Source organism: Poecilia formosa, unplaced genomic scaffold (assembly GCF_000485575.1).
Source record: "Poecilia formosa unplaced genomic scaffold, Poecilia_formosa-5.1.2 Scaffold38, whole genome shotgun sequence".
NCBI lineage: Eukaryota > Metazoa > Chordata > Actinopteri > Cyprinodontiformes > Poeciliidae > Poecilia > Poecilia formosa.
In genome coordinates, this window is record NW_006799977.1 from 2,133,278 (window position 1) to 2,156,421 (window position 23,144).

At 36.5% G+C, this 23,144-nt stretch overlaps 5 protein-coding genes and 1 long non-coding RNA gene across 8 annotated transcripts in view; 5 read left to right on the forward strand and 1 right to left on the reverse strand.

Annotated features, from left to right (window-relative positions):
* LOC103137232 (cornifelin homolog A-like) overlaps positions 1-857 on the forward strand; it is an 11,654-nt gene extending 10,797 nt beyond the window's left edge. The window contains exon 4 of the mRNA XM_007550884.2: positions 32-857. Within this exon, the coding sequence (XP_007550946.1) occupies positions 32-103 (72 nt within the window). The 3' untranslated portion in view covers positions 104-857. The remainder of the gene's footprint in view (positions 1-31) is intronic.
* LOC103137231 (altered inheritance of mitochondria protein 3-like) overlaps positions 1-5,087 on the forward strand; it is a 13,757-nt gene extending 8,670 nt beyond the window's left edge. The window contains exons 1-4 of one of the 2 annotated variants that reach the window (XM_007550880.1): positions 1,667-1,726; positions 3,833-3,967; positions 4,062-4,249; positions 4,328-5,087. In XM_007550880.1, coding sequence (XP_007550942.1) covers positions 3,901-3,967; positions 4,062-4,249; positions 4,328-4,837 — 765 coding nt within the window. In that variant the 5' untranslated portion in view covers positions 1,667-1,726; positions 3,833-3,900 and the 3' untranslated portion in view covers positions 4,838-5,087. Of the gene's footprint in view, positions 1-1,666; positions 1,727-3,832; positions 3,968-4,061; positions 4,250-4,327 lie in introns of those variants that run through there. The other variant, XM_007550881.2, reaches the window with a different exon arrangement.
* The window catches only part of LOC103137234 (cornifelin homolog B-like), a 23,855-nt gene extending 3,827 nt beyond the window's left edge, over positions 1-20,028 (forward strand). The window contains exons 1-4 of one of the 2 annotated variants that reach the window (XM_007550886.1): positions 17,245-17,321; positions 18,072-18,207; positions 18,298-18,485; positions 18,558-20,028. In XM_007550886.1, the coding sequence (XP_007550948.1) occupies positions 18,141-18,207; positions 18,298-18,485; positions 18,558-18,941 (639 nt within the window). In that variant the 5' untranslated portion in view covers positions 17,245-17,321; positions 18,072-18,140 and the 3' untranslated portion in view covers positions 18,942-20,028. Of the gene's footprint in view, positions 1-17,244; positions 17,322-18,071; positions 18,208-18,297; positions 18,486-18,557 lie in introns of those variants that run through there. The other variant, XM_016670874.1, reaches the window with a different exon arrangement.
* On the forward strand, positions 6,881-9,589 carry LOC103137236 (uncharacterized). Its single transcript, XM_007550888.2, has 4 exons — positions 6,881-6,988; positions 8,475-8,580; positions 8,691-8,878; positions 8,962-9,589. The coding sequence occupies exons 2-4, from the start codon at positions 8,514-8,516 to the stop codon at positions 9,307-9,309; spliced, it is 603 nt and encodes a 200-aa protein (XP_007550950.1). The 5' UTR covers positions 6,881-6,988; positions 8,475-8,513; the 3' UTR covers positions 9,310-9,589.
* LOC103137235 (uncharacterized) lies at positions 11,018-13,484 on the forward strand. The gene is made up of 3 exons (XR_476104.2): positions 11,018-11,121; positions 12,521-12,708; positions 12,791-13,484. It is a non-coding gene; the product is annotated as an uncharacterized LOC103137235 (long non-coding RNA).
* A 433-nt stretch (positions 20,029-20,461) lies between the features above and the next one.
* ttc4 (tetratricopeptide repeat domain 4) overlaps positions 20,462-23,144 on the reverse strand; it is a 4,383-nt gene continuing 1,700 nt past the window's right edge. Inside the window, exons 4-8 of the mRNA XM_016670795.1 lie at positions 23,025-23,111; positions 22,484-22,725; positions 21,689-21,773; positions 21,345-21,427; positions 20,462-20,891 (exon numbers count right to left, since the gene is read on the reverse strand). Coding sequence (XP_016526281.1) covers positions 20,792-20,891; positions 21,345-21,427; positions 21,689-21,773; positions 22,484-22,725; positions 23,025-23,111 — 597 coding nt within the window. The 3' untranslated portion in view covers positions 20,462-20,791. The remainder of the gene's footprint in view (positions 20,892-21,344; positions 21,428-21,688; positions 21,774-22,483; positions 22,726-23,024; positions 23,112-23,144) is intronic.

Genomic DNA, 23,144 nt, shown 5'->3' on the forward strand with positions numbered 1-23,144 from the left:
CAAAAAGTCCCCCGTCGTCATCAACATGGAGGTGCAATCTCCTGTCAACATGCAGCCTCATCCAATGATGGCAGCTCCTCCTCAGCCTGTTTTCAACAGATAAGCAGAAATCATCCAGACTTCCTTTTGATTTTTATCATCATCACAATATTTAACATTATTATCACCATTGCAAGATATTTAAATTTTATGTATCTTAATTTGGACATAACAAATAGGTTCAGCAAGATCTAGAGAAATTCATCCATATGTTTATCTTTGGTCGCATTGATTACTGCAACAGTGTCTTTACAGATCTGTCTAAAAAAATCATTTTGACAGCAGCAGTTGATAGAGAACGCTGCTGCTGCTTGTATTCCCATTAAAACCAGAAAGACAGTCCCTAAAGTGCTTAAACTGGCTCACTGTAGCTCAAAGAATAGACTTTAAAATACGTCCAGACCTCTAAGGTCTTCTCATGATCTGCTCTGCATCCCCAGAACCTGAACCAAACAGGTTTGTGGTGCTTCTATGCACCACAAATCTGGCATAAACTTCCAGAAAAGTATAAAACAGCTGAAACAATGAGTTCCTTCAAGTCTAAACTGAAAACCCACTTGTTTAGAATTGCTTTTGAAACATCATAATATGAAGCATTAATCAACATTCTTATGTGTAATGGTGGCATCACACATATGTGTAATATGTGGCAATATGTGGCATTACACATATGTGTAATCTTATGTGTAATGATGATAAAATATATCCAATTGTTGACTGTGTGTTCTCTGACTTTGTAGTTTTGTCTTTTTATTATGTAAAGCACTGAACTACCTTGTTTCTAAAACGTTCCATACAAATAAACTTGATTGACTTGATTGATTGTCTAGTTCTTGAGGCAGGTCTTTGTGCATCTGGACTAAGAACAATTAGTTCATAAGTTCAGCTGACATTCTTACACAAGGTCAAAGTCTTACACAAAATACCTACATTGTCATGATTTGTGGTTGATTGTGGTGAGAAAGAACACTGAAACGCAGGTTGAAGAAGACAAAGATGAAGGTTTAATGTAGAAACAGTCCCGATGCAAGCAGCTCGGGGCAAACAGACAGGCAACGTGACACTAGGGAGACTGACAACACTTGACGAGGATCCGACAAGAGACAAAGACAACAGGTGGACTTAAATACACAGGGAGGGTAATCAGGGAATGAGACACACCTGGGAAGCAATCAACAAAGAAGAGAGGACAGGGACAGGACTAAACACAGAAAACCTCAAAAATAACTCACAGAACACAACATACATAGGGTAGAAAGTTTAGCAACTAAACCTTTTATGGCATGTTAAAATTATACATTAGGAAAACAGTGACAAAAAGTAAGCATTGAATTTATTTGCTGGAAAGTGAAATTTTTCTTTTAAACACAATTCAGTTTTTTGTGAAGCCACTAAAATTCTCTCTTGAACTGATTTAATATAATATAGAGCCTGTGGCAGACTGAATACAATATCCACATTATTTTAAAAGTTGCACTGGAACATGCGTAGGAACCCCCAGTATTGGAGACAGTCACATTCGGCACCCCCAATAATTTCAGCGCATTTGCGAAGAATTTTAAAATCTTCCACTCGCGTACTTTTATTTTGAAGGCGCACCACAGAGCTTCCGCCCCCCCGCCCCCCTGAACAGCTCAGAGTGAAGGCGGGAGGAGGCAGCGGTAGCCCGAAGCTCCGTTTCAATGAGGTATACCGTCTGTCGGGAATGTTGCCATGAATATCGCTTGTTTATGATATCTTGCTGTCAGTTTACTTTCGTATATAGAACTAAATCTTTTTGGTTAGCCGTTGTTTTAACTCTGGAATAGTCACATGTCCAAAATTTTACTGCTAACTTTGTCTAAAAGTTAGCTACTCTAGTCACAATGTTTTATTTAATCAGAATGAGACTGAAACAACAGCACAAAATGAAGTGAGATAAAAACAAAATTTAAAGTGAGCAATAATGGCTACACAACATATGATCATACTCGACCACTTAACATCCATCTTCTGTACACCCTTGACCCTTAGTGGGGTCCGGAGGTGCTGGTGCCCATCTCCAGCTAACGTTCCGGGTGAGAGGCAGGGTCACTCTGGTCAGGTCGCCAGTCTGTCGCAGGGCAACACGGAGACACACAGGACAAACAACCATGCACACACACACACTCACACCTGCAGAGAATTTGGAGAGGCCGATTAACATGACAGTCATGTTTTTGGACTGTGGGAGGAAGCCGGAGAACCCGGAGAGAACCCATGCATGCCAGGGAGAATGTGCAAACTCCCTGCAGAAAGACCCAGAACCTTCTTGCTCCAAGGCAACAGCTCTACCAACTGCGTCACTGTGCAGCCCACCACTTAACATATTATATTATATTATATTATATTTTTTTTATTATTTTGTTGATCAAACTGATGTATTGAGTTTAAAACTGCTGAGTCCTATTTTATGAGCTGTTTTTTTTTACTTTGGTTTTAGAATGAGGCAGAATCTGTTCATTTGCCAGTCAACGTATATCAGTGCATTTTGACCAATAATCAAGTCTTTTGACCAATAAAATATATCACAATCTGGTAGCCTGTGTGTGCTACCAGAGTATTTAGCTTGCTAGTTGTGAGGCAAATGATGAAGTGAGTGTTCAGTCATTTTGCTACTTGGATGCATAACTTTAATCTGATTATCTGATTATTGGATTGTAAATGGTAATGTGTTAGAATACTTGTTACTGAAACAAGGGGGCGGATTAGAGAAACGCGTTACTGACTTGTTGATGGTACAATTGTTTATGACATTTCTGATCTGTCAGGTTTCCGATATGCATCCCCCCCAATGACAGACTCCTTCCTACGCCCTTGCCAGCAAGCACTGTCCCTATTTGCCTGCTGATTTGGGTATCAACTTTACATATGGGCTTGGCTCAGGTGGCCTAGTTTGTTGTCACATTAAAAACAGAATAGTTAGAGTGAAAAAGAAATGCTTGTAGTATTCAAATAAATTACGCACTTGTTCAAAGTTGGACAAAGAAATGTTCTAAAAGTAATATTTTTAGTGAATAGAACATTTATTAGAGTCTGAAGCATGTTAACTAAAATTTCAGGTGTCTTGAGATGATAATAATAATGTGTATTAAAAGACATTTTTTACTTTGGAAGTAAAACAATAAATGAAAAGATCATTGTTATGCATCCATCCATTATCATGCACACATGTGGGAATTTTTTTGAGAGCATTATCTTACCATTGATCTCCCAGAAGAAAGGAAGCTTGACAAGTCACACAACTTGCTTTCTTTATTTACCCAACAGGTTAAACTATATATCCTCTGTTATAATAAGTTAGTTCAATGGTGTGGGCGGGATGGGGCCTCCTCTGGCTCCTGGTCACATGGATGCCTGTGTGCCAGGTGGGGGTGCCTCTCCCTGCATCCCTGGCCTGGTGGGTGGGCCAGGGGTCTTGGTGGCTGAGGCTTAGTGGGCTGTTGTGTGTGGCTCTGGGTGGGAAGGAATAGGTCTTGGGGCTAAGGGATTTGGGTTATACCTGGATGGATCATAGGCCTTTTAAGGCTGCCTATGCCAGTAATCGACATCTCACACACACACATTTGTATTTCTATCAATATTAGGACTTTGTATTGACTTTCATTCATTTTAGTAACTGCATTTATGCCAAAGCCAAACATCTTCTCTAACCGTAGCCAATACTATACTTAACCTTAACCAAAATCTAATTCATGTCATACTTCTAAACAAAACTATTAACCTCATTTGTTTCTGAAAAATAAATCATACATTTTCATGTCTTGTATTACAGTGTGTTGCATGGCAGGAAACTTTAGAGCTGACTGAGTTTTTCCTGGTCACATAAAACTTCAGGATAAGATGACAGAAACTCCCCTAAAACAATGGAAGAGTGGTCTCTTTGACTGCTTTGAAGATGCCAATACTTGTAAGATTCATTCTCTCTTTTCTTTAAAATTAAATGAGTCTTCCAGTCATCTTGTATCATTTGCTGTGAATTACTTTGTTTGTATGTTCCCCAGGTTGCTATGGCTTCTGGTGCTGCCCTTTCCTTGCCTGCACTGTTTCAAGAAGATTTGGAGAGAGCCCCTGTCTGCCTTTATGTGACATGCTGGTTTCATCTACAGTTGTAGTGTTTGGGGTTTCTTTTGTTATTCCCCCTGTAGCGTTGTCTTTGAGGGCTTCCATTCGTAACAAACGTGGATTAAAGGTATGATGTATTTTAGACTCACCTGACCTTATTTTGAAATGCAATGATATAAAGCGTTTTTCATGTGTTTGCTTTCAGGGTTCCCTCTACAGCGACATTTTGACTTCATGTTGCTGTGTCTGGTGCTCCTGGTGCCAGATGCATCGTGAGCTGAAGGAGAGAACTCCTCTCGTTGTTGTGATGCAGCAGCCCGTGACGATGCAGCCCCCAACTGTGGTCAACGTGCAGGCTAATCCGGTCATGATGGTTAATCAAAACTCTGCTCCACTTCCTGTTGGTTTTCAAAACTTTCCTCAAACTCCTGGTGGGTTTCAAAATCCTCCTCAAAATCCTGGTGGGTTTCAAAATCCTGGTGGGTTTCAAAATCCTCCTCAAAATCCTGGTGGGTTTCAAAATCCTGGTGGGTTTCAGAATCCTCCTCCATATCCTGAGGAATTTCAAAATTCTCCTCAAAATCCTGGTGGGTTTCAAAAGCCTCCTCCATATCCTGAGGAATTTCAAAATCCTCCTCAAAATCCTGGTGGGTTTCAAAATCTTCCTCAAAATCCTGGTGGGTTTCAAAATTCTCAAACCCCTGATGGATTTTAAAATCCTTCCTGTTGGTTTGAATTCCTAACAGAAACTGAACATATTTGTTAACGTTTACGTTCTTCAGATAAGTCGTGATCATGTTGGGGTGTAATGTTTACTTTATCCAGTAAATTCACTGTCAGTGCTTCAAATAAAAGTGAAGAGAGTTGAATATGACTTTGAGTTCCTACGTATATTAACCTTCTTATAAACATTGTATACTTGTTAATCAATTTGAAATAAAAAAACATAAGTCCAACAACAAAAACAATGTATTTGACTGAACCTTATTGTTTCTAATTGACTCTGTAAATCAGTCCTATGCACCTCATTAAAATGGACCAGATTACATAAAACATTTTTATTATTTAAAACTGTACATTTCCTTTAATTACAATGTAAACAAGAAAATATTTTGGTTTTAATGAGATATAAAACTTGTCACAAATCACTGTCCGAGTGTTATTTACATAGCTACAAATTTTCTCCCTTAAAGAGAAACTGCTCTTAAAATAATTTCTTAGTTTTAAACATTCTGTAGATTATTTAGCAAAACTTATTAAAGAAACTAATGGAGACTTGAAAGGCATAACACAACAGATATAATTACAGCACGGCCTACAACTGGTGAATTTTTTGTGTCAAGTCACTTTTGAAATTTAAATTAAATGTAAAAAATTTTTATGCTGAAAGTAACTGCATTTATTACTATCATGCAAGTGATAGTAAGCAAATAACAAGGCACAGCTCCTACGCTTCTGACACACCGCACTTTTATCAGTTCTACTGTTTTGTACTAAAGACAAAGACTAAAGAAAACCATTCAGTAGTAATGACCTCATTATGTCAGATATGTGACGATACAGGTTTGGTAGTTTTCAGTGCCCTGTTTTGTGCAGCCACTCAGGATAAAGACAGTGAAAAGCTATTTGAGTCATGAAGTTCTGTTGCTGCAGTTCATCCAAGTTCAGTTACACAGTTGTTATAACTCTGTATGACAACAGTCCACAGCCACCTATTTGGTAATTTAGTATTTTCTCCCCTGTAAGTAAATATGGCATTCATACTAAGAAATCACACCACTACCCTATTTGTTCTCAATTTAGCAGCACCTATTTGCTTAAGCTGAAATATTTAAAGTATGGAAAGTGTGAAGAAACCCGGCACTACTGTTTGTTTTTCTAAATGTTGCTGTGCTGCCTTAACCTGTTCCTTGTGTGTGTGCTTTAAGTTTCCTTTGAGTAAATGACTTCCTGATAAATGAAACTAAAAATTCCCATTCCACAGGAGAACAATACAATCAGAATGTAGGTTAGCCGTTTCCTGAAAATGAGACTGTGTTCCTGCAAATGTGCAAAATAAGAAAGGTGTTCTTCTGAAATAAATATAACAGTGAATTAAGGCTAACTCTTACACTCTGTATCCAAAGTAATACAACAATATTTTAAAAGTCTGCAAAACTGAAGTTTTTCCCTCCAGGTGGTTTCTGAACCAATCCAACCCACAACCTTGAAGCATTTTTTTTATTTTCACTGTTACTTCCTTCATAGTCAGCTTCATGTCAAAGTCTGAATAGTTAAATCCAAACATGGCTAGATTTGTTTGGTACCAGCTTCAAATTGGAGCTTCATATCTGGTGACTTTGTGAAACAACTCAAAAGTTTAGATTTTATTGTTTGTCTTGGCTTAGATTGGAAGCTTTACTAATCTAAAGTTTCTGACTGGTGATTATGAAATCGCCTCATTCAGATAACAAAAAGCAGAGCTTAACCCAGTGTGTGTCCACATTCTCACATCACAATCAAAAAGGAGAACGTTTATTTCAGAATCAAATTACATAAAGGATTGTTTGCGCTTTTAATACATGAGTCACCAAACGGGAAAACTTCAGCTTCATTAAGTGACACAAAGATAGCAAAATGCAACAGCAATTTGATGCTGATGAACAGCAACAGCATCAAAGTGAAATCATTTACGATGTTGATTGTGAGCACTCAGTCAGGCTCAGGAGGAAGAAGGAGATGTCTTGTATTCAAACTGGCTGCCATGATTGATGTGTCACAGGTTTTGCAACATATTTTGTGTGCGCCCAGGCAAAGCAAACCTTACTGTAAACCACACATTTGCTGAAATCTGCGGAGGTGCAAGGAAGATCTCCCACAAAAGCAGGTAAAACGTTTTCCTTATGTATAGTCAAAGTTTTATACATACATTCCTAAGTGAATACATGTAAACTTTGTTACATTTACTTGAAAGTCAAGACAAAATACTTTAGCTTTTCTAATTGAATTGTTTTAGATTTATAACTTGTCTTTCAAATTGTTCAAGTATTTACTTCTCTTTTAAATCACTGTGACTGTCAGAAGGTCTAAGGTCAATAAAAAGTCAGAAATTATCATTATATAATAATAGTGCAGATCAGAGCTAAGATAAAATCACTTCTGTAAAATTTTTATTTTTTTTTACCATCTCTCTTTACATTTACCTTAAAAAAGAAGATAAGAAGTGACAAACACATAATGGACAATGCCCTGCAGCAGCGCAGCTTCACACTGATAAAATCATGGTTGAAAAGCTAAAGTTACTTCACGATGTTGTGCATTTACTCTGTTGCCTTGTTTCATTTTCCTTACTTTACACAAACATATTTTAGATTCTTACAATATCAGATTAAATAATTCAACCTCTGATGAGAAGTAAATCAAAATTTCTCTAAAATTGACACTTTACCTATTCTAAGAAATTTTCATTTTTAGTTGCAACAGAACACTCAAAAGACCAAACAAAACTTTTCATTTTGAGGTTGTGATTTTTGCCTACTGCTCAAATTCCAGAGCAAATCTGTCCAACAGTGCAAGACAATCAGACACATCATACTGATTGTCTAAGCTGCTGGGTTTCAAATAACATAAAAATAAAACAGCATGAGAAAGACAGAAAAGTAAAATGCAAAAGATACATTGCAATCCTAAATTTAAATTGAACAACATATTTTTTAATAGATGCCATGAGATCTTAAGGAGATAATAGGAGGCTGTTGTTATTCTTTACTAGTCGACAAATTGTTTTTTAGGTATGCAAAAAATCAGGAAGCAACTCACTTGTTTAAACATTACTCTGTAAGTTTTGAATTTCTGTTTGCTGAGTGTATGTTCAGCAAACCTTTTCAGCCATCTTGTTCTAAATTTAGCTGTACTAAATTAAAATGAGAGCAAAAGGAATGAGCAGCCATACATGAAGGACTCAACAAGTCTTACTTTCAATAAGTCTGTTTTTCTTTTAATCGAGTTTGTTCCTGGTGCACTTGAAGTTTTCCAAAATAATTGGTGGAAACATTCAGTAAGTGAAGTCTAGACTTGTTAGAGATATGTGCAAAACACATAGATATGTATTTACAAGAGTTATAACTGATAGGTCTTAAGAAATTGCAACTTAAATTCTTCCTAGTTCTTTCAAGGTGACATGCATTATGAATTGAGGCACAGATTTGATCACAATATATTTACCAGCAGTTTGTCAGACTGAAACAATAATCATCTGAAACAGGACAAGTAACACAATGTATCACAGTTTTAGAGACACAGTGGGTTTCGTTCATTATGTTAATGTGTGTTGTTTTGCCATAAACTGACTCATTTCTTTTCTGATCACACAGGGTCATAGTTCAGAGTTTGTAGCTGAACTTCAGGATAGGATGACACAACCTCCCCTCAGAGAGTGGAAAACTGGTCTTTTTGACTGCTGTGTAGATTGCAGTACTTGTAAGAGTCATTTCTTTTTCTTTTTTTAAACTTAAATTTAAAACAATATGCCTTACAATCACCTAAGACCATTTCACTGCTCTGTATCTGTCTGTCTCTGTGTTTTCCAGGTTGCTATGGCTTCTGGTGCTGGCCTTGCCTTGCCTGCAGTGTTTCAGGATTATTTAGTGAGAACTACTGTCTGCCTTTATGTGACATTCTGACTCCTGCTGCGTGTGTAGCCTGTGGGATTCCTTTCATTGTCCCCCCTGCGGCATTATCTTTGAGGGCTTCCATTCGCCACAAACATCATATAAAGGTACGACATATTTTACATTTCGCCTGAACTCATTTTGAAATAGTACATTACATTATGAAAAGTTTCACTGTGTTGGCTTTCAGGGTTCCCTCTGTGAAGACATGGCAATTTCCTGTTTCTGTGTCTGGTGCTCCTGGTGTCAGATGCATCGTGAGCTAAAGAATGGAGGTCCTACCACTGTGGTGCAGCAGCCCACGCAGCACACTACTGTGGTCAACGTGCAGGCTAATCCTGTCATGATGGTTAATCAAAACTCTAATCCACCTCCTGCTCAAATCCCTGCTCAAAACCCGTCTATGTTTCAAAACTCTCTTCAAATCCCTCCTTGGTTTCAGAACCCTCCTCAGTATCCTGGTGGTAATCAGAACCCTCAAAGTCCTGTTGGGTATCCAAACCCTCCTCAATATTCCACGGACCCAAAACCCTCTTAAAAGTCCCAATGTTTAGAACATCCGAACAAACTTGTGAAAAATGTAAGTTTCTCTGATCATTCATGATCATGTTGGTGTATAATGGGATTCTTTACTCTATCCAAAGTATCAATTAGCTCCCAATACTTCTAAAAAGGTGTTGAATTTGAGTTGGTTGGGTTCATATGTGTATTTACTTTATTACAAACATTGCATGACTACTTTATTAATTTGAAATGGAAAATGCCGTTAAACAAATTGATTTAAATACATCAATAGCAAAATGATAAATAAAAACTGAGTGACTTGACTTTATTGTTTGACTCTATTTAATGATGTCTTATATAACTCACTAAAAGTTACCAGAATGTTTATATAATTTACACCAAATGTCTTTGTTTATGCACAGGTACATCTACTTACAACACAGTTGAACAGTTATTGTATTACAAGTAATTAATTAAAAATATGAAACTCTAAAAATGTGACAAAAAGTTAAATTCATATGATGCAGCTTTATCAGACTCCGAGAGGCATGCTTGTTTTTTCTCTGGCCATTTTATATTTATGGCTTACAGTTAATGAAATTTAATTTTTAGAAAACTAGATTACATCAACACATGAGGAGGAAGTGATGCTTGTTTTAGAAAGGAGGAAAAAAGTATGAAATGCAAAGAAGAGACTCTGGCTGGTTTAGAAATATAAAGACAGACATCCTGTAAAGACGAGCTTTAAATCTCACTGTCTCAGATATGTTTTATGTAACACAGAACAAAAGAATGAAATTAAAATTCAATCTGGAGAGACTCAGACGGAGAGAGGGAAGCAGTTAAAAGGGTTTAATGACAAAAATAACATGAAAATAAGCACAAAGTTCTTTGGCGATCAGGCCCCGGCCGGGGACGTCGAGCTGGACTTCGATAAGCTCGATGAACATTCCTGATGCAGCGAGGGAATGTAAACCCCCCGGGGCCTGTGCTGGCGGCGGCGGTCAGAGGATGATGAGGCCTGAGAGCCGGGAGCTGAAGGTGGAGGTGGGGTGGAGGTGGGTTGATCGGGGCTGGTAAGCGGAGGAGGCTTGGAGTGAAGGTCCTTTTGAACCTGAGCCTGGACGATGATTGGCTGGAGTGAGGCTTGAACCTGCGTTGATAGGTCCAGGTGCGGAGAGGGAGGCACTGATAGCAGGGCCAGGTGCGTCAAAAGAGTCTTCCAGCCTGAACTTCAGTCAAGACTCCATTACGAGGGCAATGTTGCATCATTTAATATTCTGAGTTCCGATGGGGGATCATAAACTCAGATATTTCATTTTAATTCATTTAATCTTTTTTTTTTTTAATTGCAACCTTTGGGATTTAGGTAACGCATTCAAAAGATGTAAACTAATAGCCTTATGAACTTTCTAAAATAATAATAATAATAATAATAATAATAATAATAATAATAATAATAATAATAATGATGAATCAAATGTACATCACACCAAGTTAAGGAGGATGCCTGTTTCAGAAACAAATTGCAAAAAAAAAATTGTCTGCTCTTCCAATGCAAGACTAAACTCACAACAGCAAAACTCCAGCTTCTTTAAGAGACACATGGATAGCAAAATGCAACAGCAATCAGAGAACAACAGCAACATCAAAGTGAAATCATTTACCGTGTTGATTCAGAACATTCAGACGAGGAAGCAGGTGACTTGGATCCAAACTGGCTGTCATGATGTGTCACAGGTTTTGCAGCATATTTTGTGAGCGCCCAGGCAAAGCAAACTTTACTGTAACTCAGGCACTTGTTGTTATCTTCCGGAAGAGAAAGAAAGATTTCCCACAAAAACAGGTAAAAAGTTTTACTTATGTACAGTTAGACAGTGTTTTGTACATACATTTCTATATGAATGCAGGTAAACATTGTTACATTTTCTAGACTGTAAAGATGAATTACTGTAGCTTTTTCTAATTTTATTCTTTTAGATGTATCACTAGTATTTCAAATTATTCAATTATTTACTTTTATTTTGTATCACTGTCTGTCAGAAGGTCAGCAAAAACGCTGAAGTTATCATTAGATAGTAGAGGTACAGAGATAAAGTAATTCTGTGAATAGTTTTAAAAATGTATTTAAAAAATATGTCTTAATTATCATCTCTCTTTACATTTACTTTAAAATGAAGATAAGAAGTGACACGGAGAGAAAATATGACACAGTAACTTAAAGTGAAAGTTTATTTAAGATGATTGCAATTATTCTACTTAGGGAGTGTTGGCGAATTTTAGAAAATGTCTTCTGCTTCTTTGTTTGTAAAATCCAAAAAGGTATTTAGTCTGCCTGTTCCAGCTGTAGCCACATTCATGTGAGGCTCATTATATTTTCACTGTACTGGTTTAGATAAGAATGGAAAACTCCCTCATTTTCAATGTTTCAAGGTTTTAAAGGTTTTTGTTAACAAGTTAGACATGTTGGTTCCCAGAAACTTTGTGATAACGCAAGTATAAGTAGGTAGAGACTCTGCCCAGTTAGAACCGATCAGACTGAGCAGATCAGACTGAACCGACTCTGGATATGTCTGTTTTTCTGTTCTCATTCTTCCAAGAATAAACTGGTGTTTGAATGAAAATCACTGATTTCGGATGTAACTAATCATGACAGTACATTAAGGGAAACTCCTTTTGCTTTTACTTCATTTAAATCTTTTCTAATATTGATAACAAAAATTGTTTTAATTTCACATCACTTTGACTTGGGCCAATATTTAGATTTTAAATTTAAAAAATAACAAAACAAGCACAATTAGATGGACAATGCCCTGCAGCAACGCAGCTTTAAACTCTTGATAAGATTGTGGTTGAAAAGCAACAAAACAAGTGTTTTGGTTTCTAAAGTCATTTTACTTCATGATGTCGTTGTGCATTGAATGTCTGTTGCTTTGTTTGATCATTTTATTAAAGGTTTTAACCAAAACTCCCATGTTATTTTAATTACCTCGTGTGACTCAATGGTCAGTCAATTTTTCAAACTGAAAACAAACTTGGACAATGTAGCTCGGCTATTTTCATAAAACGTTTTTACTATATGAGTGTGCCCAGGGAAAACTGAAGATTTAAAAAGATTATGTATAACACTTTGAGCTGCTTTTAGTATGAAAGTGCTTTATAACATGTACAAGACTTTTTTTTTTTTTCAAGTTTTAAATTTGAAACAATAAGCCTTCCATGCTGTATGTTTGTGTGTTCTCCAGGTTGCCATGGTTTCTGGTGATCCCTCTCCATAGCCTGCCCTGGTTTAGCGTCAGTTAAAGGGAACAACTGTCTGCCTTTATGTAACATTCTGACTCCTGCTGCATGTACAGCCTGTGGGATTCCTCTGCTTATTCCCCCTGCTACATAGTCTAAGAGAGCTTCCATTCCTAACAAACACGGAATAATGGTATGACAAATTTACACTCACATGAACTCATTTTGAAATGAAAGTGCAATGTTATAAAACATTTCAATGGTTTTGTTTTCAGGCTTCCCTCTGTCAAGACATATGTACTTTCTGGTGCTCCTGCTGTCAGACGGAACGTGAACAAAAGAATCAAACTCCTGTCATGGCAGGGCAACAACCGCAAACTGTGGTCAATGTGCAGGCTAATCCTGTCATGACGGCTAATCAAAACCCAGTTATGTTTCACAACTCTCCCCAAAACCCTCCTTGGTTTCAAAGCCCTCTTCAACATTCTGGTGGTAATCAAAACCCTCAGAATCCTGCTGGGTATCAAAACCCTCCTCCATATACTGCTGGGTTTCAAAACCCTCCTCCAAATCCTACTGGGTTTGAAACTCATCATCAAAGTCCTCCTGAGTATCAAAACCTTTGTCAAAGTCCTGTTGGGTATCAAAACTCTCCTCAATGTCCTACGGAGCCCCATGCTTATAATTCCTAACAACATCAGAGCAAACTTGTAAATAATGTAATCTGCTCAGATCAGCCATGATCATGATGGTGTATAATGGGATTCTTTACTCTATCCAAAAATTAATTTGACTGTCAACACAAAAAGTGTTGCGCTTGAGTTGTTTGAGTTCATGTGTATATTTACATTATTATAACCATTGTATAACTACTTCATTAATTTGAATTGGGAAATGTTACAGAAGAAAAAAGTAGATCTAAACACACATCAATCACAAAAAAAAAGAAATAAAAAATGAGTGACTGGACCTTATTGTTTGCCTCTAATTTATTCTGAAGTGCTGTTTTATACAATTTACTAGGAGTTATGAGGCTAACTGCTATGTTTTATCATTTTCACCAAATGCCTTTGTTTATGCATAAATGCATCTCTTTCAATGATTAAAATATAAAAATGTAAAAAAAGTGAAATTCATATGATGCAACTTTATTACACAGTGGCATATTTGTTTTTCTCGTGATTTCTATATTTATGTCTTACAGCTAATGAAATTCAGGTTTTAGAAAACTGCATTACATCAGTGCATGATTTCATTTTTCACTGGGGTTTGATGCCTGTCCAAGTTGTTTAAACTACCTGGAGCTGGTTTGATTACCATGATATCTTTGTGTTTGACCACCGAACTGGCACAACCTAAACCTTACAGAAAATCTGTGGAGCATTAACCAAGCAGAAGATGAAAGACATGAGATCAAAATATGCAAATGAACTAAAATGGGCTATTAAAACAACATGAACTTTCTTATTGTTGATCGTGCTTTTAAGCGAGACAAACAGATAAATCCTGTTGTGAAGTCCAATTTTTTTCTAAGAGAAATATCTAAGGTGAAGTCTTACCTCCCAACAAAATACCTTGAAAAAAATTATGCGGTTATTACCTCGCTGTTGGAACATTATGATGGCCTTATAGAGAGGTCTACAAGGGAAACAAACAAAATCAGAAACGCATGCTGTTTGTATTAATAAAACTACCTGGGATACCTACGTGTAACATTTACATCCTCACATAACTAACTTACAACCAAAGCTTAAACACTCATAACTCATTAACTGAAATTACAAAGCAAACACTGCAGGGATCTTGTGCCAAAAGTGTCAGTTTAATTGTTGCGCAGTTCTAAACTAAAGAGTGCACTTACCAATGTTCGCCACTAGATGTCTTAATACAAACGAAACGTCTCTTGGTGCCGCAGCTCACTTCTACGGAATCCCCCAGGGGACATGGGGAATTTTTTTTTCTTTTGCGAGGGAACGCAAAAGTTTTGCGAGGGAACGCAAAAGAAAAAAAAATTCCCCATGTCCCCTGGGGGGCTCCGTAGTAAACTTCCTTTCTAACATGTAGTAAGCAAAAAAATATTTTTACATTACAGCTCTACCCTAATCAAATCAGAATATTCAAGTTTACATTTTAGGTCCAAAGTTCTCCATTGAATTTCTTACTTTTGTCCTCCTCACTAAAACAAACATCATCACCTCCTTGCTAATTCTCTGCACTTCCTGATCCATTATCTGTCCCAGATCTGTTCTCCTCTCTGCCATTTCCTCATTCATGTGAAAGCAATTTTAAAGCTATTTTAACTATTTCATTCTCTCTGCTAGCATTGCTATTACTGCAAATGGTTTAAGATTTACTTTAAGTGCCTTCAAGTACTTGAACAAAAACTACTATCAAGGTAGTTGCAGTGTTTCTACAGTGTTATAGGAGTATTTAGTGTGTGGTTTCATTGACGCTGAAAAAAAACAGGTAATAATGGGATTATGAAAAGATAGTTAAAATAAACAGCATGACAAAGACAGAAAATTAAAATGCAAAAGATGCTTTACAATTCTATACAATTTAACTGTCTTTTATTATAGATGCCTTGCTATGTTAAGCAGCCAACATGATCTGCGTGAGAAGTCCATGTTGTTACTCTTTAAATTTCTAAAGTTGACAAATAGCTGATAGGTATGCAAACAATCAGGAAGCAACTAATCTGTTTAAACTTTCCACTGTAAGATTTTAACTCCTGGTTGTTTTATTTTATGTTCTGCAAACATGTTGAGCCATCTTGTTCTAAATGTAGCCATACTAAGTTAGAACAAGAACAAAAAGGATGGGCAGCAAATCATGGATTCATTTTCCATAGTTTGACAAAGTGAAAATTCTTACTTTGAAGTCTGTTTTTTAAGTGTGTTTGTTCCTGGTGCACTTGAAGTTTCCTGAAACAATTGGTGCAAATATTCAGTAAGTGAAGTCTATACTTGTAAGTGATATACATATAGATATATTTTCAAGAGCTATAACTGATAGGTCTTAAGAAACTGCTAATTAATTTACACCAGCCAGTAGATCGTAGTATCTCAATATATATCTTTACCAGCAGATACCAACTGTGAAACAATAATCGGCTGAAACAGGATAGGTAATACAACATATCACAGTTTTAGAGAGACAAAAACATGATGACAGAAATGATATCAACTTGTATTTTTTCTAAATAGTCATTTAGTGAGTTGTTCCTGGTCACACAAAGTCATAATTCAGTTAGTGGTTGAACTTTAGAATAGGATTGCAGAAACTTCACTATATGCATAAAAGTCTTGGCCCCTTGACTGCTTTTAAGATGGCAAGACTTGTGAGAGTCAATTTTTTATTTTTTAAATTTAAAACAATAGGCCTTACAATCACCTAAGACCATTTGACTGCTCTGTATCTCTATGTCTGTGTGTTCTCCAGGCTGCTATGACTCCTGGAGTTGCCCTTGCCTTGCCTGCACTGTTCCAGGAATATTTCGAAAGAACTGTCTGCCTTTATGTGACATTCTGACTCCTGCTGCATGTATGGGGTTAAGGTAAGGGTTAGGGTTCTAAACTTTTTATACTATTATAAAAAGTTTCTATGCTTTTGGCGCTCCCTTTGCAAAGGGAACGCCGAAGGGTGTGTGCTTTCTGATGCTAGATGCATCATGAGCAAAAGGATCAAACTCCTGTTGTGGGGCAGCAACTGCAACCTCAAACTGTGGTCAATGTGCAGACTAATCCTGTCATGATGACTAATCAAAACTCTTCTCTACTTTCTGTTGGTGTTCAAAACCCTGCACAACACCCTGCTCAAAGACCGGCTCAAAAGCCTCCACAAAGCCTTGTGTTGTGTATGTGTCGTAATTCTCCTGGCTCAAGCAAACCAGTGATGTATGAAATTAGATCAGTGTAATTTCAAATCTGTTGCTTCTTAAATTTGTACCTGCTGTAAACATCCTCTACGTAAGAAAATGAAAGTGAACTTTCCCATTATATAAGAGATCAATACAGAGTCTAGGTTTGCCCTTTCCTTTAATCAGTATGTGTTTATGCATCGGGTGGTAATAAAATAAATCCCTAATTGGGTCAGGATAAGGAGTCCAGATAATGCTTCTGACTGAGGCAAACCAGTGAAGAATAGCTGTACTTTCAAATCTGCTAATAAATATTTCATTTTTATTTGAATGGTTCCAGTGTTTGCATCTGTGTGGCATATAGATCATTCAAGCGGTAAAGAACTCACATCTTAACCTGAAACAGATCATTAAAGTGGTTTCCCTTTTTTTAACAATTAATGCAAGTGTAAATATAAGAAAGGAGTTGCCCTGAAAATGGAATAAGTCAAACACTCTATATCCTAAAACTTACAAGATTTCAAATTCTGCTAAATATCAGTGTTTCCTTCCAGGTGCTCTCTGAACTAACTGTGAAACATATTTGCTTTCATTTGTCAGCTGACTATGACCCCTTCATAGTCAGTCTATGAAAGAGACTACGACTCTTTTTATTCTTTGTCATCCCATTTTAAGAGCTTTGTGCCACATTGGCTCGGGACATGGAGCCTTTTTATAAATTGCTTTTTTCAAACTGCTGATTGAATCCTCCTTCAGCAAACAAAGAAAGCAGAGTTTTATTTAGAGTGTCTCTAGGCTCCCAGGATACAGTCAAAAGGGAGGATGTGTGCTTTCATATCAAATTACAAAATGGAATATTTGTGTTCCCAAAGCAAAGCAAAGCTTACTGTAAACCACACATTCACTCATAACTACAGAGAAGTAATGGAGGTCTCCAACAAGAGCAGGTAAAAAATATTCAGTATTCATAGTTAAAAGATTATTTTCATATATTTCAATGTTATCACGCAAATATTGTTACATCTATAAGATAGTGTAAATGAAATACTTGCTGGGTGTTTATCATCTATTTATTGTAGATAAATATCCAGCAAATGCTACTATAAGTTTTTAACTCCTGGTTATTAATGAGTGAATCCTCAGCAAACTTATTTAAGCTATCTTACGGTGTAAAATTAGGGAGCACACATTCGTAAAGGACTCTTTTGTCCATAGTTTGTCCAAGTCTCACCACCAGGAAGTCTTTTTTTTTTTTCTTAAATTGATGTTTTCTAGCTTGAGTTTGGAGCTTTCTATGGATATTAGATACACACCTTCAGTAAGTGAAACTTAAACTTTACAAATCTAGACTTGTTAGTGATATGTACAAAATGCACATAGAGATGTATTATAAGGGGTTTAACAGATGGCTCTTAAACTGCAGCAATGTCTTCCTGCAATGGATCCATCATTACATTACAGATAGAGAGGCACAGATTTGACCACATTGTCTTTGCCAGCAGTCAGACTGTGAAAGAATAATCAGCTGAAATAGGACAAGTAGAATGATGTACCACTGCGATATAGACAATGGATTTTTGTATCATAACAGAAATGCTATCAGCTTGGATTTCTGCTACATAGTCAACTGTTACTAAAAAAAAAACAAACAAAAAAAACTAGGTTTTTATGTTTTGTGGTATCGTGTTGTTTTGCAGAAAACTTGATTGAGTCTCTCCTGGTCACAGAAGGTCATAATTCAGTTTGTGGCTGAACTTCAGGGTAGGATGTCAGAAACTCCCCCAAAAGCCTGGAAAAGTGGTCTGTTTGACTGCTTTGAAGACGTAAATACTTGTAAGAGTTGTTTTCTTTGAAATTAAATGACCTAAGTCTTCTAAAGAGCTAAGTCAACCTCATTGCTCTGTATATCTCTGTGATCTCCAGGCTGCTATGGCTTCTGGTGCTGCCCTTTCCTTGCCTGCACTGTTTCAAGAAGATTTGGAGAGAACTACTGTTTGCCTTTATGTGACATGGTAACTCCTGCTGTGCTTGCAGCCTGTGGAGTTCCTCTGTTTGTCCCCCCTGCAGGGTTGTCTTTGAGGGCTTCCATTCGTAACAAACATGGATTAAAGGTATGTGGTAATTTACGCTCACCTGAATTTATTTTGAAGTGAGGGTGCAATGTTATATGTGTTTGCTTTCAGGGTTCCCTCTGTGAAGACATACTTGCTTCCTGTTGCTGTGTCTGGTGCTCCTGGTGTCAGATGCATCGTGAGCTAAAGGAGCACACTCCTGTTGTTGTCGTGATGCAGCAGCCCCAGACGCCGCAGCCCCCAACTGTGATCAACGTGCAGGCTAATCCTGTAATGACGGTTAATCAAAACTCTGCTTCACCTCCTGGTGGTTTTCAAAACCCTGGTCAAGGCCCTGTTGGGTTTCAAAACTCTCCCCAAAGCCCACCTTGGTTTCAGAATCCTCCTCAATATCCTGGTGGGTTTCAAAACTCTCAAACTCCTGTTAGTTTTCCAAACCCTGCTCAAAGTCTCACAGGACTTCAAAACAAAAACAATCTTGATTTTAAAGAATAAAATAACAGTACAAATCTGTCAAAAGTTAAATTCTTCAGACCAGTACTGACAGTCAAGTCAATGCTTCCCATTAAAATAAAATGTTAAATGTGGCCTTGAAGTTCATATGCATATTTTCTTAGAAACATTTTGACTAATTCCTTCATTTCAAATAAATAAATAAAAAAACACAACCCCAATAGCATACCTAATAAGTGACTAATACATTTCCTTTAATTGCAATTAGGGGCCTCCGTTTATATTGTTTATAGTGATACATTTTTGTAAGAGGTTTTGATTTACCATAATTACAATAAATTCTAATTTATGTTTAAAACTCCTAAAAACTATCCGTAATGTCAGGATTATTAGTTTTACTATTTTCTACATTTTGTTCAAGAAATAATAGATTTAAAAATAGAATTAAATTCAGTTTCTGTTTGCAGATTAGTGATACTAATCACTAATCTCATGTTTTTCAAAGGAAGTGTTTGTGTGGCTGCTCTTCTTGTGCCATACAATCTCATCCATACATTTACCTAAAGTAGTAATAGTTAGCGTCACATTCATTATTACAATATTAGACTACCATAAAACTTTAAGTCCATATCGCCCAGCCTTAATGTCAAACAGTCATTCTTTCACATTTATTCAGTCATAAGAGTTAAATTCATATGATGTAGCTTTATACAGGGGCATATTTGTGTTTTTACAGCTCATTTTCACATTTGACTTACAGCTAATGAAATTGAATTTTTAGAAAACTAGATTACATAAAAATGTGATTTCATTTAAGCAGGGCTTGATGCTGAACCACATTGCTAAAAATACAAGTAACTGGGTTTATGATTACATTACTGTGGGACTGTAAAACCAGGGAGAACCAGCTTTGAAGGATGTCCATAAACAAATAAACATTTTCCTAGAATGTTTCACATGAATGTGTGTTGGTGGTAAATATAACATTAACTGTTAGGGAGGGAGATATGTAAATCAACAATTCTGGGAGTTGGGCAGACAGCATAACTAAAGATGCAACTATTTTAATAACCGGTTATTCTATTGATTATTCTGGTGATTAGTGGGATAATAAAATGTGTACATTCTGCAGATTTGTCATTTAGCATTTTTTATACAACATTATAAGATGCAAATAAGCAAATAAGTTAAATTGAACCAGGTAAAGTTAAAACTGGGCCACCTGAGAAGTCCTGGATTGAACAGATTTACAAATAAATAAGGTTTTTTTAGTCTTAAATGCAAATGTATATATTATTGTACAATTCTGACTTAATTACTGATATGAATGTGTTCTTTCAGTGAAGGGCCTTTTTTGAGCCAGTTAACAATTACTTCAATATTCTAGTCATCACAATTAATCAAATGATATTTTTTTGCCTTAATCTCAAAAATGATCTTAGCAAAGCAACTGTTACCAGTAAACTATGTGGGAAGGGTCTGATCTTTGAAACCGAAAGTCTTAGACTTGCCATTTTATTTGTATTAAACAATTTTCTTATTACATATTAAAGCTATGAAGGTGTCATCAGAAGGGCATGCAGTATTTATTTCTAGAAAAAATGGAGAATCAACACTCATTTTTACAAAGTTACATTTGAATGAACCACATGATTTCATAGATGGGATCAAAATAGAGATGTAGAGAGGCATGTTCAGAAAAATCAAAAGAAGACATCACAATCATAATAACCTGCACATATCAACTATCAAGCATGTTGACAGTAATGAAGTTTTGCCAAGAGATCCTGTTTCATTAACAAGGTCAAAGCAGACGGTTGTCGTTTAATTGTAGTCTTCAAAACAAAGGTGCTCAGGTCAGTCCTCTACTTTTTCATATTATGTGTTCGTGCCTACAATCCATGGATTTTCTTTTCAGACAAAAACTGCTTGCAGAATGGTGAGTCTTTTACTAAAACCATGAAGCTTGGGGTGCCTGCCTTCACAAAAAACCTGTTAAAGGGACAGATTTAACAATTAATGCAGGATGCAAGAAATGATTTCCTCTCAAAATAAACCAACTTGCTGCTATGCATTACACCTAGTTTCCATTTTATTTTTGAAGGTTCTTCACCTCAAAACTCAAACACCACCACTCAAATATATTTAACGACCGTAGAAAATAGTTAGTATGTAATCTAACTGATTTACACTCCTTATAAAATGGCAAAAAAGTTCAATTTCTAACAAGAGAAAGCACTAAAATAACTCAGAATGTTGATAGTTTTATATTCACTAATGCAGAACTGATAATATAGATTGCTTAAATTGGTTATTAGGAAACATAAAAACTTACATTTTCATCAGAAATACAAAAAAAAACCTCATTGAATGTTCAATAACTCTCTGTAATAACAACAACCAACAATCATACCAATAAACCAAGAAACATAATTAAAAAATTACCTCTTATGCTGCAATGTTTTTAAAAGTGACATTTCTGGATCAACTTGGTAGAGAGTCTCCTTCTCCTCATCTTCAAAATACAGCTGGAAAACAAAGTTAGACACTACATAAAAATTACATTTTATCTCTAACTGCAGCAAGACACAAATTCCAAACGAGCTTTTCAAACTTTTGGTGTTATTACACCTGTTGACATAGTTCACAGAGTACACAAACCGTTCTGTTGGAGGAAATACAACAAAATAATTCACATGTGATGAGAAAAGAAACTATTTTAAATAACAAAACAGAACAAAAAATTGGTTTAGTTTATTCAGAAGCTTCACTTTTGCAGAGGTACAAACCTGCAGGTTTTGTGGGTGGTATTTTCTGTCTGTGTCCCAAGGTGGAAGTTCCTCCCCAAACATGACACAAAGATGATCTGTAAAGCTAATCCAAAAAAGACAAAGATTCAAAGCAGATCTGCAAGACAACATTTTTATGCAATAAAGTGGAATTAAGTGGCATATTGTTTACTAATGGTCGTCATAAAAACTAAACATTTTCTTTACAATGAAGTGGTTAAAAGCAAAAGTTGGCTAAACAGCGCCCCCATGTGGTGGTTAAAGTTGTTTGTGACCAACAAAATCCTGAATATTCTGTTAACCTGCAGCAAAATAAATGCATGTGTATTTGTTATAAATCCAATAAACTTCTACCAATCCTTCACATGCTGAAGTGTAAGACACAGAAAATGAAGGAGCTAAGTGTGTTAACAATAGATGACTCAAAGGAATCACTCTCACAAAGTGTGAGAATTCATCATTTACCCTTTCAAATACAAAAGCAGAATAAAAACAAGACTGTGCAAAACACAGCTGGTTCCAAGTTGCTAAATGTTCACAATGTTGTCAGATTATTGAGGAAACGTCTTTCCATTTTTAAGACCTTTTTAGCACACAGCTGTGTAATTTTATTTGAATCTTGGAAATGATTGCAGCTCTTGTGTGAAGGTCTCAGATGTTGACAGGACATCTGCAACTTGAAACTGAGGTAAACATTTTAGGAGGACAATAACCATAAACATTAATTATGGGTAAATTAAGGACATAAATTCCCCAGTTACTAAATGGGCTTAAGCAAAGAAAGCAGTGCTTTACCTGTTTTTCTCACAGAAGGCTGAGATGAAATCGCTCTGTTGATGCTCAGGGTAGAGGAACAGAACCGGCCAGTGTAGGGAGCCCTGCTCATCCAGGAAGACCTGAGCCCCTGTGACCTCCACAGGGGTCAGGTTGTCCAGGCTCAGCTGTGCTATTCTTGCTGATGGGCGTTCATCCTCATCCTCACTGTCTGAACCTTCAGGTCGTGACCTTTTTGGCTGGAGAAGCTTGATGCCTCTTTCCTGTGTAGGAAGTAAATAAGAAAAATCATCTTTAAAATAAACTTGACTTAGATGGGGTGACAGAAGAGCAGTGGTCACCAGTAAACCTGCTCACGTTGGTTCTAGACCGTCTTAAAATAAGAATGTGATGCAGATATTTCAGTCATCATATCTATATGATTGAACTGATTAAACATTTCTGAATCCATTTCTGATTTCTTTTTGTAAAGTGCTTTGAGATGACATTTGATGTGAATCAGCAATGAATAAATAAACTAAACTTAATTCAAACGTAATCTATTCAAAGCTAAAATGCTTACCTTTATAGCACCCAGAAGGGCCTCCTTCTCACCATGCAGCTTCTTTTCTTTTGCCTTGGCTTTCCTGGCATCTCTCTCTGCTGCTCTCTAAGGCAACACAGAAATAAAAACACATTCATT